Raw genomic sequence first — 16,124 nt, forward strand, 5'->3', positions numbered from 1 at the left:
CAGCTAAGCGTGCTGCTGAATCAGGAAGACAGGAGTATGTGGGGCATATAGCTGCTCTTATACCAACTCCACTGTCCCAATGGACTCCAGTTTATACAGCTCAAGAAGAGGAGTGGTTAAAGACCGAACCAGGAAAGTATTTGGAGAACACGTGGTATCAGCTAGAAGATGGAAGAATAGTCATACCAGCATCACTAGCGGTAGAAATTGTCCAAAATTATCACAACGGGACACATTCTGGGAGAGACAGTACAGAAGAATCTCTCAGAAAACATTTCTACATACCAAGATTGTCCAACTTGACTCAGGCCATTGTACGAAGATGTGTAACGTGTGCTAAAAATAATGCAAGACAAGGACCAGTAAAGCCACCAGGAGTCCAGTTTATGGGGGGACTCCCCATGTCCGATTTACAAATTGACTTTACAGTGATGCCTAAATCGGGTGGACATCGTTACCTGCTGGTAATTGTGTGCACCTATTCAGGCTGGGTAGAAGCATGTCCTACTCGTACAGAGAAAGCAGGAGAAGTTGTGAGATTCCTGCTACGAGAAATAATACCCCGATATGGACTACCCTGTTCTATAGGATCGGACAATGGTCCAGCTTTTGTTCATCAGTGCCTACAACAACTGACTCATATGCTTGGTATAAAGTGGAGGCTTCATACAGCATATAGACCCCAGAGTTCTGGTAAGGTAGAGAGAATGAATAGAACTATTAAGAATCAGTTGGCTAAAATGTGTCAGGAAACCCAACTTAAGTGGAACGTTCTCTTACCCATAGCTTTATTGCGAATCCGCAGTACCCCTACCAGAAGGATGGGCCTCTCTCCTTTTGAAATCATGTATGGACGACCACCTCCCGTACATGGTAACTTAAGGGGGGACTTGAGTCAGTTGGGAGAAGGAATTACCCGGCAGCAGGTTGTAGAGTTGGGTAAGACTATGGAGGAGGTACAGAAATGGGTACAAGATAGATTACCTGTGAATATTTATCCCCCTGTTCATAGTTATCATCCAGGAGATCAAGTGTGGATTAAAGAGTGGAATAATGTACCGTTAGGGCCCAAGTGGAGAGGTCCTTATGTTGTTCTTTTGTCTACCCCTACAGCGATAAAAGTAGCCGAAGTGACTCCGTGGATACATCACTCCAGGGTTAAACCAGCAGCAGTCGATTCTTGGCAAGTTACAGCAGATCCAGAGAATCCCTGCAAGATCCGGTTAAAACGCACTACTCAGGGGCGGCGCCTGACTTCCGGTACGGATGGCCGCACATTGAAAGAGCTCCGTACATCAGGGCCCTAAATAAGCTAATTTAAGCACGCTCAACCGCCCGAAAACTACCGAGGCTTACCCCCTTACCTCCCCACAGCACGCTCCAACCCCGGAATGGGTAGAAAAACGAGAACCGACCCGATGGTAGCGCCGATATTCCGCAACCGCGCTGACAAAGGCCGCACAGGCGCAGAGGACCGGCGGGAAACTGACTCCGAATCTGAGACAAGCGAGGTGGAAAAAGGTACTGCAGACCTCACCCCAATTACTAGAGGGGACCTAAAGGGGCTTCTGAGGGACATAAACGCCAACATGGCTGCAGAATTAGCCAGACACATGGCTCCCATCAAAGAAGGCCTGGAAGACCTGACCAGACGCACTCTAGCAGTCGAAGACAAAATGGAGGACATCTCCACAACGACTAGCAGACATGACACAGCTATACAAGACCTCCAAGCACAGGTACAAGCCCTTGAGAGCGCGCAAGAAGACCTAAACAATAGGTCGCGCAGAAATAATGTCAGGATCAGGGGGCTCCCCGAATCCATAGCCCCTGACACCCTAAACACCACTCTCAGAGAAACATTCAGCGGAATGCTCCCCGAGGCCCCCCCAGCTGAACTCATCATCGACAGAGCACACAGAGCTCTCAGAACCCAGCCTCCATCGAACACACAGCCTAGAGATGTCATTGTCCGCCTCCATTATTTCCACGTGAAAGAAGCGCTGATGAGGGCTGCACGAGACTCCCCAGTCCACATAGACGGACACCAGGTTCAATTATTCCAAGACCTGGCCCCCAGCACGCTTTTCAAAAGGAGGATCCTCAGACCACTGACTCAAGCTCTCACGAGACAGAACCTCAGGTACGCTTGGGGGCACCCCTTTAAGCTGATGGTCCGCAAAGGAGACAGGACCTACACTCTCCACGACACTGCGGACGCTGCAGACTTTGCGGCCCAACTAGGCCTGCCCCGATTGGAACCGGAACCAGATAGACAACGAGACCGACGAGAACTACCAACCACCGCAGGAAGAAACTGGCAATCCCAACAGAGGGGTCGCAGACCCTCAAGAAGAGACCAGTCCCAGCATTAATCCTGGGCTTAGACACCTGCCTTCCACCCGGCCTCCTAGCCACCCAAACGGGATCAATCCCACCAGCAACCACCCCTCACACTCCTAAAGAGACTCCACTTGCCACCCCCAAAGCAGCATAACAACGCATCTCCCCGAACGAAGACCCTACAAATATGGACACGAAATGAACAATCAGACGAGCACGCAACCCACCGGCCACTAACTCATCACCAGCACATGAAGACTTATCCCCAACATCCCTCTACATACAGCCCTCCTCCACAGGCGGCGACCCAAGGGACACTAACCATCGACAGGGCCAGCTGCAGCTAGACCACCGGCTACCATGCCCCGGCGGACAAGAAAACTAAACCTGGGAGCCGCACGCCCGCTTGGGCCCACGAACTTTCTCCACCAGCTCCATAGACCCGGGACATTGCCTTACTTGGCCCACCCAACATTCACAAAATGCTTATATATATGCATGGGCGGGAGAAAGGGTAGAGAGGGAAGAGGGGATAGCACACTGGACGGACACGGACCAAAACCACGGCCTCGCATCCACCACTAGGGAGGCCCCAGACCCAAGACGGACCCCCCCAAATTAGAAACACCACCATGACAAAAACGCAGGTTTAGAGACCGACCCACCCCGACCCTAGGGATACCACACACGCCACATCCCATGGACCCCCGAGCATAGATGCCAGCTCCCCACTCTCCCTCCTAAACACCCCCATAGGCCCACATCACCACCAAACAGCCGCCCACAGACCCCCTCACGAGAAATAGAAAACCAACAGAAATGAGGTGGGGACCTTAGGCGACCCTTACAAACCCCGCACCCCTCAATGACAATCAGAGGACCACGGACAGGACGCCCACTCCAAGGACTCATAGCACCGACACCTTATTAGACGACAGCAAAGATAACACAGGTGAACCATGCTGAGGGAACCGGTGGGGAGGCGGGAGGGAAGGCAGGAATGTCTGAAAATGTCTAAACTTGTCAAACTGAATGTACCACATATATCGTTAATATGCTTTTTGCTGATCTCTTTCTTCTACACTAGTATTTAGGTTCCAGTGTACAACGTGTTTTACTCTACCATTCCATGTATAATATCTTTAACGTTTGAAATGTTTTGTTCCCACTAAGGGGGAGGAAGGGAACAACCCAAATGGACAAACGACAGACCAGACGGGCGAGAGAGCCCAGAAAGGCCCCACGGAGACTTTCACTGCGGACGACACACCTTCTAACTCCACCACACCTCCGCAGGGAACAACCCGACTGTACCTCCCACGGAACGTTGGACGACACTCCCCACCGCCTGCTGGCCTAAACTGTAAGTCCAGCAGCAACACACACACACACACACACTCGAACCCGGCTGGTCCGGGTTGCAGGGACCCACGCCCCCCCGTAACCCCCAAATACCCCCTACCCTACCCCAACACCAACCCAATCACCCGCTCCCAAAGGGACACCTCGCACACACAACCACGCAACATGCCGACTCACCTCAAATGCACTTCCATCAACGCAAAGGGCCTCAACTCCCCCAAGAAACGCCACGCACTACTTAGATGGGCTCAGAGGCAACAAGCCGACATCCTCCTAGTCCAGGAAACCCACTTCACCGCACTTAAACACTTCCCCCTCACGAACCGGGCATACAAAACTAGCTTCCTAGCCAACTCCCCAACGCCTAAATCTAAAGGGGTAGCCATCATCTTAAGAGGCACATGCCCCTTAACAGATATAACCGCACACCCTGACCCCTCGGGACACTTCCTCACAATAACAGGGAGAATAGGCACCAATCATTACTCCTTCTGCTCTATATACGCGCCTACCCAACCAGACCCAGACTTCTGGAATACATTCTCCGCACACGTAGCCACACTATCCAACACCCGCCTCATCATAGGAGGGGACTGCAACGCAGTACACTCCCCACACCTAGACAGAACACACCGCGCACAACCTCCACACCGACCTGCCAGAAATGACACACTGTTCCAGCAGTTCCTCTCCTCTCGACACCTCATAGACATCTGGCGCGCCCAACACCCCTCCACCAAAGACTTCACCTTCTACTCTAACCCCCACAACTCATACTCGCGGATTGACTACTTTCTGATCTCCCCTAACGTCCTCTCCCAGACAAAATCCGTAAGCATAGGTACGATATCATGGTCAGACCATGCTGACATCAACCTAACACTGTCCATTGCAGACATCACACGCCCATGGACGTGGAAGCTAAATCCCATACTACTACATGACCTCCCCATCACAGACACCATCTCCAAAGACCTATCAGACTACTTTGAACTAAACTCAAACCCAGCAGAAATATCTCCCACGACCCTGTGGACGGCGCACAAAGCGGTCATCAGGGGCAAACTCATAAGCTTAGCCTCAGCCCGGAAAAAACGTAGAACACAACAGATCACAGACGCAATAGCGGAGATACACCGCCTCGAAGCCATACACAAAAGGACCAGAGACAGCAACACTTTAGATCAATTGACCGAAGCCCGTACCCTACTAAAACGCCTCACCATGGAAGACACCGCGAAAGCCCTCCAGTGGCTCAAACAGAAATACTACGAAAAAAGCAACAAAGCTGACACCATGCTGGCAAGACGCCTAAAACGCCGCATTGAGGCCAACAAAATCACAAGCATACGCGACTCAGGCCACAACATATGCACCCAACCCGACCAGATAGGCTCCATATTCCAATCCTACTACCAACAACTCTACAACCACACGACACCACTAGGAGACACCGCGCAGGACACCTCAACCCTTACACAGACATTCCTGAACGCACTTAAGCTCCCAAAGCTAACCACAGAGATCAGCCAGACACTGACAGACGACGTAACAGTGGAAGAGATGACTCTAGCCCTCCGCGCATTCCAGCCCAATAAAAGCCCCGGCCCTGACGGTTTTGGGGCAATATACTACAAAACCTTTAGCCACCTTTTGCTCAAACACCTCTGCCCGGTATTCAATGCCATGCTGCGCGGCGAGAAGCTGCCGACAGACATGGTAGCAGCAAACATTTGCCTCCTCCCAAAACCAGGCAAGACACTAGACGAACCAGGACATTACCGACCCATATCCCTCCTAAACGTAGACCTTAAAATCCTCACAAAAGTCATGACCAACCGCATAAACCCCCTACTACAAGCCCTAATCCATCCCGACCAAGTAGGCTTCATCCCCCACAGACAAGCGGCAGACAATACTAGAAGAGCCATAGACCTCATTTGGTACACCACTCACAAACACACCCCCACGGCAATAATCTCCCTAGACGCCGAGAAGGCATTTGACCGCCTCCTATGGCCCTTCCTCTACCAGACCCTATCCCACTTCGGCTTCCCCACACAATTCATCGCTTTCCTAGAAGCAGCCTACGCACACTCACAGGGCTCCCTCCTCCTCCCTAGCATAGCCCCCCCCACATTCACCATCTCCAACGGGACGAGACAGGGATGCCCACTATCACCCATACTATTCGCCCTATCCCTGGAACCCTTACTGGAAGCAATACGATCTGACTCAGACATTGGAGGAATCACCATAAGAGACCAGACCTACAAGGCATCCGCCTACGCGGACGACATCCTCCTTACCCTCACAAACCCAAGCACCTCCATCGACCACCTTATGACACTGATCCATTCCTACTCCCGCATATCCGGCTACAAACTGAACATCACAAAATCCGATCTAATGCCGATACACATACCCCCACATGACCTAACCAACATCAAGGACCAATTCCCATTATGCATCCGCCCAACGGCCATCGATTACCTAGGCATAAAGCTCACAGCCGACATCTCCACCATGTACCAAACTAACTACACACCCATACTCAAGCGGGCTCACGCAGACTTGCAGACATGGGCCCCACTAGGGATCTCGTGGCTGGGCCGAGTTGCCTCAATCAAAATGAATCTCCTACCACGGTTGCTGTACATCTTCCAAACACTACCCATAGCAGTTAGAATAGCAGACATAAAATCTTTACAGAAAGCGGTCAACAATTTCATATGGAACCACCGAAGGCCCAGAGTAAGGCGTGAAACACTGTACGTCCCTAAGCGATCAGGCGGCCTAGGATTACCCAACTTTATGCATTACCTATACGCTGCCCACCTATCCCAAATCCAAATGTGGCATCTCCCGCCCATGGAGAAAAGATGGGTGGACATCGAACACTCAATCTTTGGCCATGACCACCCCTCCCAATACATGTGGACCCCCAGACAGCACCGACCATTGCCCCCCCCAACCGCACCCACCATAACACACTCACTCGACCTCTGGGACAAGGTACACCTGAAATACGATCTCTCCTCGGAACTCTCTCCAATGACCCCGATCCTTAGGAATAAACTCTTCCCCCCGGGACTCACAGCCCAACACTTCGCCCAATTCGAGAGGAGAGGAATAGCCAGACTTAGCCACCTATACACGGACAACCAGCCCATCACCTACGAGAACCTACCCGAACCCACCACACTCACCACGTTTGACTACTTTCGCTTCATCCAACTCCGCAGCCTGGCAGCAACTCCTTGCATCCAACAAGCAGGCAAATCCCAACCCACCAAGTTCGAACGGGACTGCACCACAGCCCCGGCCAGAAAGGGACAAATTTCCGACATATTCCTCTCAATAGCAACCCACACAACCCATATCACCCTCCCATACATCAGGGCATGGGAGACAGACCTAGGCGCACCAGCAGACACAGGAGCCTGGGCCGACATTTGGGAAGCCACCGCATCGCTAACGATATGTGTAACATTCAAAGAACAGGCATATAAAATGCTATTCCGCTGGTACCTCACCCCCCAGAGGCTGGCAAGCATGCACAGACTACCCACAAACCAGTGCTGGAAGCAATGTGGAGAAACAGGCACTTTCCTCCATTGTTGGTGGACATGCCCAAAACTCCAACCCCTCTGGCACTCTGTAGGTGCAATCCTCACCAGAGTACTGCATAACCCATGCCCCTTAGACCCATGGACCATGCTCTTATCCAAACCAATGGACACATTCACAAGAGCCGAAAACAAACTGATAGCAAGAGTGGCCCTTGCCACACGTAGAGCAATTGGTGAAGTATGGTCCACAACCACAACACCCAACCAACAAACAATACTTAGGAAAATCCAAGATCACATGGACATGGACAGGCTCACCGCCCAAATCCATGAAAACACCAAACAGTTCCACAAAACATGGGACCCCTGGCTCATGGCCGACACATCTTTACCCTGGTAAGACAACACATACCATATACCACAAAATAACACCAGCAGAACAGGAACCACGACCCTCACCTAATCACTAACCCACCAACGCTACCTGAGACACACACCGAGGGGTACCCACCCCCCACCCACCCCCTCCACCCCCTCCCCGGGGGGGCCGCGGGACCCTGCAAATGAACACTTACTCTCCACCGACGACCTGACCCCACCGGGCCGACGAACCCCCCCCCAAACAACCCAGACAAGGACAACCCACCCACACCCTGACGGATGTACCCACCAGCCGCACCCCATCACAGGACCACTCACGACGCAACTACCACACCTACACAGACGCGGTACCCACCCCACGAGACGACAACCACTTCTTATCCCAAGGACGATCCTGACAGGAAGACTGAAAGGGCCATACACGGCCAAAACAACTCGGAAAGAAGCTAATTCAGCAACGAAATTAAGAAATTAAGATCTTGTAATAAATGTACGCTGATCCGACACTTGCTGTTACAATGCTTGGACCCTACAACCTCCCCCCCCCCTTTTCTTGTTTTTTGTTCCCTTCTACCCTGTACCCCTGCCCTCGAACACCCAACTCTACAAATAAGGAATCTTAAACAAAAACGGGGCATCAGTTTCCCTTAATTTCCTAATCTTGTTCCCCCCCCCTAACCCCTAGATCCAGAGCAGCAACGAATGTTACATACAGAATATAAATGTACTAACAAGCATCCAACAATGTAACCAACGATAGACAGCACCTAACCTGTTTCTTATGTAAGACTGTCTTTTTCATGGTATACAAGCACTGTGATGTATGTAATTATAACCTTATTCCCTTATTTTCTTCTGTACCCCTACCCCAATGACTCTGAAAACAATTCAAAATCTGACAAAATAAAGAATTAAAAAAAAAAAAAACGCACTACTCAGTCGGAGTAACGAGGAACTTTTGTGGATTACAAATTTTATTGTTACAGGGATTTGGTGAAGTGAGTGTTTTAGACGGCCATAATAAAGCCTGTCCGCTCACCGACATATAGTGTATAAGCCAGGGAAAGTCTCGAAGGGACTCCTGTGAAGACGAGCAGAACTCCATTCCCTGCAGCCCTTACATCCTGGAAGCTGAGGTGCCTTCGCACGGACGAAGACTGAGGATGACGGCGAAAGATGTGTTGATGATAGTGTTTATTTATGTGTATTTTTATATTCAGGAAGGTAGAGGTACCGACACTCCTAGCTGTGAGGTATGCATTAAGACTACAAGAACAGGTAACCATATTTCCCAAACCCTAATTTGGCATTCACAATACGAGTGTAAAGGAGATGTATCGAGATGTAGATACCTAAATATAGACTATAGTGTATGCCATTTAGGAGTAGGAGAACCTAGGTGCTTCAGTCCGGAGTATCAACCTCGTACAATTTGGTTGACTCTCAGGAATGGAGATCCTCAGGGGACCCTAATTAATAAGACGGTGTTAGAATCCGTACATTCTTCGGGTGTTCTGCTATTTGATGCGTGTAAAGCGATATCAAGTGGTAGGAAGCCGTGGAATGTATGTGGGGATCTTAGATGGGAGAGGACGTATGGGTCTAATGATAAATATATGTGTCCCAGTAGTAAAAATAAATATGTGAGTCCTAGATGCCCAAATAAAGACTATAACTTTTGCACATATTGGTCTTGTGTGGGGTGGGCGACTTGGGGACAGACAGACAAAGACATGATAGTGACTAAGTTGCCTACCAGCCCATATTGTAAGTCTATGGAATGTAATCCCATCCATATACTTATAAATAACCCCGATAAGTTCTTAGACAAATATGGCAATTTATTTGGGTTTCAAATATACGGGACGGGTTTAGATCCTGGGACAGTATTGTTTATAGGGATAGAGACTGATACGGTATCCTCCCAAACTCATCAAGTATACCATTCCTTTTATGAAGAGATGAGCATAGATAATAAGATCCCCCATAATGCTAAAAACCTGTTCATTGACTTAGCTGAAAGTATTGCCGGTAGTCTTAATGTTACCAACTGCTAAGTGTGTGGAGGTACTAACATGGGAGACCAATGGCCTTGGGAAGCAAAGGAGGTAATGTCCGGTTCTGAGGCAGTTGACCAATTAATATCTACACAAGCCGATTATCATATGAGTGTTAGAGGTAAATCTGAGTGGAGATTAAAGACCTCCATCATAGGTTATGTTTGCATAGCAAGGAAAGGAATAATGTATAATACTTCTGTAGGAGAATTAACTTGTCTAGGGCAAAAAGCTTATGATGATGATACAAAGAATACAACTTGGTGGTCGGCTTCAAATGTCTCAGAACCACCTAACCCGTTTGCTAGATACGCCAATTTAAAGGATGTGTGGTTTGATTTATCCATCACATCTACCTGGAGAGCCCCAGCAAATTTGTACTGGATCTGTGGTAAGAAAGCCTATTCGGAGTTGCCACAGGACTGGGAAGGGGCATGTGTGTTGGGTATGCTCAAACCATCCTTCTTCTTGTTACCGATTGAAACAGGTGAGACTTTAGGTGTTAAAGTGTATGATGTGAATCATAGGAAGAAAAGGGGACCCATAGAGATAGGCGCCTGGGAAGATGATGAATGGCCTCCCCAGCGTATCATAGATTATTATGGGCCAGCCACGTGGGCAGAAGATGGTACCTTTGGTTATAGAACCCCTATTTATATGCTCAACCGTATTATAAGATTACAGGCGGTGGTTGAGATTATTACTAACGAAACATCACAAGCGCTCAATCTTCTAGCGAAGCATAATACCAGGATGAGGACGGCAGTTTACCAAAATAGATTAGCCTTGGATTACCTTTTAGCAGTAGAGGAAGGTGTATGTGGGAAGTTTAACCTGAGCAATTGCTGTCTTCAAATAGATGACGAAGGGCAAGCAATAGCTGAGCTTACTAGCCATATGGTTAAACTAGCGCATGTGCCTACTCAGGTATGGAAAGGGTATAATCCAAGTAGTTGGTTTGGTAGCTGGTATGAGTGGTTTGGAGGGCTTAAGGCAGTGGTAGGTGGAGTCCTACTGATTTTAATGTTGTGTCTACTCCTGCCGTGTCTTATACCCTTAGTAGTTAGGTCTGTGCAAAGCCTGATAGAAAATATAGCAGAGAGGAAGGCTGCTGCACAGATAATGGCGATTTATAAATATAAGGCTCTAGATCAGGGAGAACCAATGCAGGAAGATGAGTGTTAAAGATTCACATCATAAGTTAAGTCTGGTCTGGTTCAAGGTAACTTGCGGTGTATGCAAACCAAGGTTAAGTGATGCCTCAAGTAATTGTGAAATATCAAGAGGCATCAAAGGGGGGAATGTGGTGGAATCTCGGTAAAAATAAATTTAGTAGGCCGAGATTACCACGTGGCATGTGTACGTGCATATGCTGACGTATCGATCAGTTGGATGCACGAGGCAAGATACGATCAGTAGTGTACGGAGCATGTGCAAGAATACAGGATGTAGTATTCCCCTCCTCCATTGTGTTGGACAAGCCATGCGGTCAAGCAGGAAGTTAATTCTTATTTGTAATGATTGGTCAAGAGAATGTGCGGGTGGAGCTTAATATGGGAGGAGTTATGTGCCTATATAAGGAGCCTGCACAATTGTCCGGGGCTCAGAACTTGTGGTATTTTGGTGACGCTAGTCCCTCTGAGTCCCGATCGGTGATCCAATAAAGAATCTCTTCCTTCCTGTAGAAACCTGTGTCCATCTCTCTGTGCTTCGCTTCCGTCAGTTTCTCCGGTATCAAATCGGCTTCAGAAGCATTCAATTGGCACACCATGGCAAACAGTCAGATGCATAAAATTGGCACACCATGGCAATCAGCTTTAGATGCATAAAATTGGCATAACATGGCAGTTTTAGAGGCATAATTTTGATATATCATGGCAGTTTTAGACGCAGAAACTTTACACATCATGGCAATCAGTTTTAGAGACATACAACTGCTTACTCACAGACTCAGAATCAGAAATGTCGTTGTCCTGCTCTTTCATCCAGGCACCTCACATTGATTATCCTAGTGGTGGAACTAATGTAGAGAGGACCGTGGTGCAAGTATGTTTTCTGGGCCCCCATCTAGTGAAAGTGTGGCCAAAAGGTAGATCTCCATCTGTCGGAGAACTTCAACAATAATATGCCAGATGGAGATCTACCATTTGCACATCATTGCAGGGTTATATTTGTGAGCAGTGTTTGAATGTAAGCATGTTTTTTGTATTAAGTATATGTGTGCATGTATGAGTGTATTTGTATGTACTGTTGCTATTGGAATGTAGTGGTGTACTTGTTTGTAATGTTTGCATCTGAATGCAGGGTTTGTATATGTAGTGTAGGACTTTAAATGCAGGTGTGCTTTTTGTGTGTAGTGTTGGTGTTTGAATGAAGGGGTGTTTGTAGATCATTTTAGTGTTTTAATGCAGGGGTGTGTTTGTATGTAATGTTTGCGTTTGATTGCAGTGTGTGCGTGTGTGTAGTGGATGCAGTGTGTGTATATTGTGTTTATAAAATATACATATACACAATGTGTGTTTCAATGTAAGCATGTTTTTTTGTATGGAGTATGTGTGCAGTGTATACACACACACACAGACACACAAATACAAAGCGATACACACAATGACACTTAGTTTCCCACACACAGATACACAGACACTCATGTACACAGATACACACAGACACACAAATACACACACACACACTGACACAAAAGGACACGCAGAGACAGGAGGTGAGGGTGACAGTGTGGGAGGGAGTGTGTGTACTGGTAACAGTGTGGGGGGCAGTGTGAGAAAGGGTTACAGTGGGCGGGCAGGGGGAGAAAGGGTTACAGTGGGCAGGCAGGGGGAGGAAGGGTTACAGTGGGCAGGCAGGGGGAGAAAGGGTTATAGTAGGCAGGCAGGGGGAGAAAGGGTTACAGTGTGGGGGGGCAGGGAAGAAAAGGCGACAGTGGGGGGGCAGGGGGAGAAAAGGTTACAGTGTGGGGAGAGGGGCAGGGAGAGAAGGGGTTACAGGGGGAGGGCAGGCAGAGAAGGCGTTACAGTGGGGGGAGGGGGGCAGGCAGAGAAGGGGTTGCAGTTGGGGGGAGGGTAGGCTGAGAAGGGGTTACAGGGGGGAGAGGGGCAGGCAGAGAAGGGGTTACAGTGGGGGGGAGGGTAGGCAGAGAAGGGGTTACATTGGGGTGAGGGGGCAGGCAGAGAAGGGGTTACATTGGAGTGGGGGGGCAGGCAGAGAAGGGGTTACATTGGAGTGGGGGGGCAGGCAGAGAAGGGGTTACATTGGAGTGGGGGGCAGGCAGAGAAGGGGTTACATTGGAGTGGGGGGGCAGGCAGAGAAGGGGTTACATTGGAGTGGGGGGGCAGGCAGAAAAGGGGTTACATTGGAGTGGAAGGGCAGGCAGAGAAGGGGTTACATTGGAGTGGGGGGGCAGGCAAAGAAGGGGTTACATTGGAGTGGGGGGGGCAGAGAAGGGGTTACATTAGGGTGGGGGGGCAGAGAAGGGGTTACATTAGGGTGGGGGGGCAGAGAAGGGGTTACATTGGGGTGGGGGGCAGGCAGAGAAGGGGTTACATTGGGGTGGGGCAGAGAAGGGGTTACATTAGGGTGGGGGGGGGCAGAGAAGGGGTTACATTAGGGTGGGGGGCATTGTTTGGGCTCTGTGCCCTACCTTCATTAGACATCCCTGGTGGTCCGGTGGGTTACCTCTCCGGTCTGAGCTCCGCCGGGTGCTGAGCTGCAGGCCGTGTAATAAAAGCCTCGCGAGCTCCCAGAGTGTTGCCATGGTAACGCTCTGGGAGCTCGCGAGACTTCTATCACACGGTCTGCAGCTCTGCACCCGGCGGAGCTGCAGACCGGAGCTGCTGGGCAGACTGATTGGAGGCAGCCCGGCGGCATCCTGGTGTCAGTCTGCCTGACTAGCCGGCGGCCCTGGATGTGTGGGTCAGCGCGACCCACTGGGAATCGCCCTGCGACCCACCAGTGGGTCGCGACCCACACTTTGGGAACCGCTGCTTTAGATCGTAAGCTCACGGGCCATCTAGCCAAGCACTTTGTATAAAATAGCTCCAATGGCTACATATCAGCTTACGGGCAGGGCTCTCTCTACCTCTTGTATTTGTCTGAGTATATTGTACGTTTCTCCACTAATTGTACAGCGCTGCATAATCTGTTGGTGCTTTATAAAGAGCAGTAATAAATAAATAAATGGAAAGATGGCAGACCGGTGGAGGCAATGTTATGCTCTGGGCAATATTCTGCTGGGAAACCTTGGGTCCTGGCATTCATGTGGATGTTACTTTGACACTTACCTAGAGACTGTCGTAGACTATATGCATGGCAATGGAGCTCCCTGATGGCAGGACCTCTTTCAGCAGGATAATGCAAACTGCCACACTGCAAAAATGGTTCAGAAATGCTTTAAGGAACATGACAAAGAATTCAAGTTGTTGCCTTGGCCTCCAAATTGTCCAGATCTCAATCCAATTGAGCATCTGTGAGATGTGCTGGAACAACAAATCTGATGAAGGTACCACCTTGCAACGTGCAGCACTAAAGAGATCTGGTGATAATATCTATCATAGGACATGTTCAGATGTCTTATGGAGTCCATGCCTTGACATATCAGAGCTGTTTAGGCAGGTCAAGGGGTGCCTACACAATATTAGGCTGGTGATTTTAATTTTGTGGCTGATCGGTGTATGTACACAGAATGAATAGCTTATCTTAAAGGGCTTTTTCAAGCACCATGACCACTCTAGTATTTGAAGTGGTCATGGTGCTTGGAGTCTGTATGTGCAGCATTTAAAAATGAAACATCTCAGGATGTGCAGAGGTGTAACTCCATCTCCAGACGTGTCAGTAGTATGCCAGCATTAATAGTTCCAGGCTGGCTAATGCCAGTTCTGTGCATATTTGTTGCACAGTGGCTGAAAGTGCTCAGCTGACGCTTTCAGCCAATAAATGACCATTAATATCAGCATCTGGCTTCTGCAGAAGCTGGATGCCTGTCACACTGCATCAGAGAAGGCTTGGTGGCTAGGGAGGACCATGCTGACAATGCTGATGAGTAATATCTGTACATAATTCTTTGCTGCAACATTGTTCATACATTCTGTATTTTATTTACATATAAGTAACTGATAGAAGAGTAAAGCAATTTGTACCTCTAGAGAAATTATTGCTCCGACAGCCATGGAATACATATCATACTCTGCAACTTGTTTGCTGAGAGAAGAGCTTAACTTCATCAGTGCATCTAAATATTGCTTCAGAACTTTATTGCCAAGATTTTTGAGAATCTCTGAGGCATTTCCTTCCATGTAAAGTTTAAGCCAATTCTCATGAGACTTTTCAGCCTTCTTAAACTGTTCAACTCCAACATCTAGAAGAAAAGGGAAAAGGAAATACAATATGCATATAACAAGTGCAGTAGTTTTGATCTAATCCTTTTTCCAGATATTTAAATTTAATTTTAGACATTCAAAGCTCATTCACGTAAATCTTCAGCTCGGATGTAAGTGGTCTATGTAAAAAGATTTGAAGAAACACATTCAGACATGCCAAAATAAGTGGGCTACGATGTTGAGCTAGGCAATATCAACAGTTTTTGCAATGCCAGTTTTGAGTTGTCAACTTGTCATAATTATAATATTACATTTCTAATACTTAAACTAAAGCTAAAAATGTGTATCCCTAATGCTTTAGGATTCCTATCCCCAGGTCTGGTGGTCCTACACCCCCTGCCCTTTGGCATCCAAGTAGATGTTTTACTTAACTTTTTTCAGCATAGAGACTCCCTCTGCAATCATAGGGTTAATGCTCCTGGTATCTCCATAGGTGTCTGAGGCAGACAGGCAGGAGGCATTCACACAATCCAAGCCTATGTGATTGCTCTGACCTGCAGTGAGAGCAAGCACACGTGCTGCAGTGAAACCTGATCTGCCTCCCTGCACCTCTGTGTAAGTTGTGAAGTACAGGGAGACAGATCCGTGATGATTTGCATCTCTGTGTAAATTAAAACCTGTTGTTAAAAACCCCAACCCTCTCACCTCTTAAAGGACCACTCTAGTGCCAGGAAAACATACTCGTTTTCCTGGCACTAGAGTGCCCTGAGGGTGCCCCCACCCTCAGGGACCCCCTCCCGCCCGGCTCTGGAAAGGGGTAAGGGGTTAAAACTTACCTTTTTCCAGCGGTGGGCGGAGAACTCTTCTCCTCCGATCCTCCTCTTCTCCTCCCCGTCGGCTGAATGCGCACGCGCGGCAAGAGCTGCGCGCGCATTCAGCCGGTCACATAGGAAAGCATTCATAATGCATGTGAAAATCACAGTGAGAATCACGCAAGCGCCTCTAGCAGCTGTCAATGAGACAGCCACTAGAGGATTAGGGGGAAGGCTTAACCCATTCACAAACATAGCAGTTTCTCT

At 48.7% G+C, this 16,124-nt stretch overlaps 1 protein-coding gene across 2 annotated transcripts in view; it reads right to left on the reverse strand.

Moving 5' to 3' along the window:
* PIGG (phosphatidylinositol glycan anchor biosynthesis class G (EMM blood group)) overlaps window positions 1–16,124 on the reverse strand; it is a 556,446-nt gene that overhangs the window by 336,763 nt on the left and 203,559 nt on the right. For both annotated transcript variants that reach the window (XM_063455507.1, XM_063455506.1), the window contains one exon: window positions 14,866–15,083. In XM_063455507.1, coding sequence (XP_063311577.1) covers window positions 14,866–15,083 — 218 coding nt within the window. The remainder of the gene's footprint in view (window positions 1–14,865; window positions 15,084–16,124) is intronic.

Source organism: Pelobates fuscus, chromosome 5, assembly GCF_036172605.1.
Source record: "Pelobates fuscus isolate aPelFus1 chromosome 5, aPelFus1.pri, whole genome shotgun sequence".
Classification (NCBI taxonomy): domain Eukaryota; kingdom Metazoa; phylum Chordata; class Amphibia; order Anura; family Pelobatidae; genus Pelobates; species Pelobates fuscus.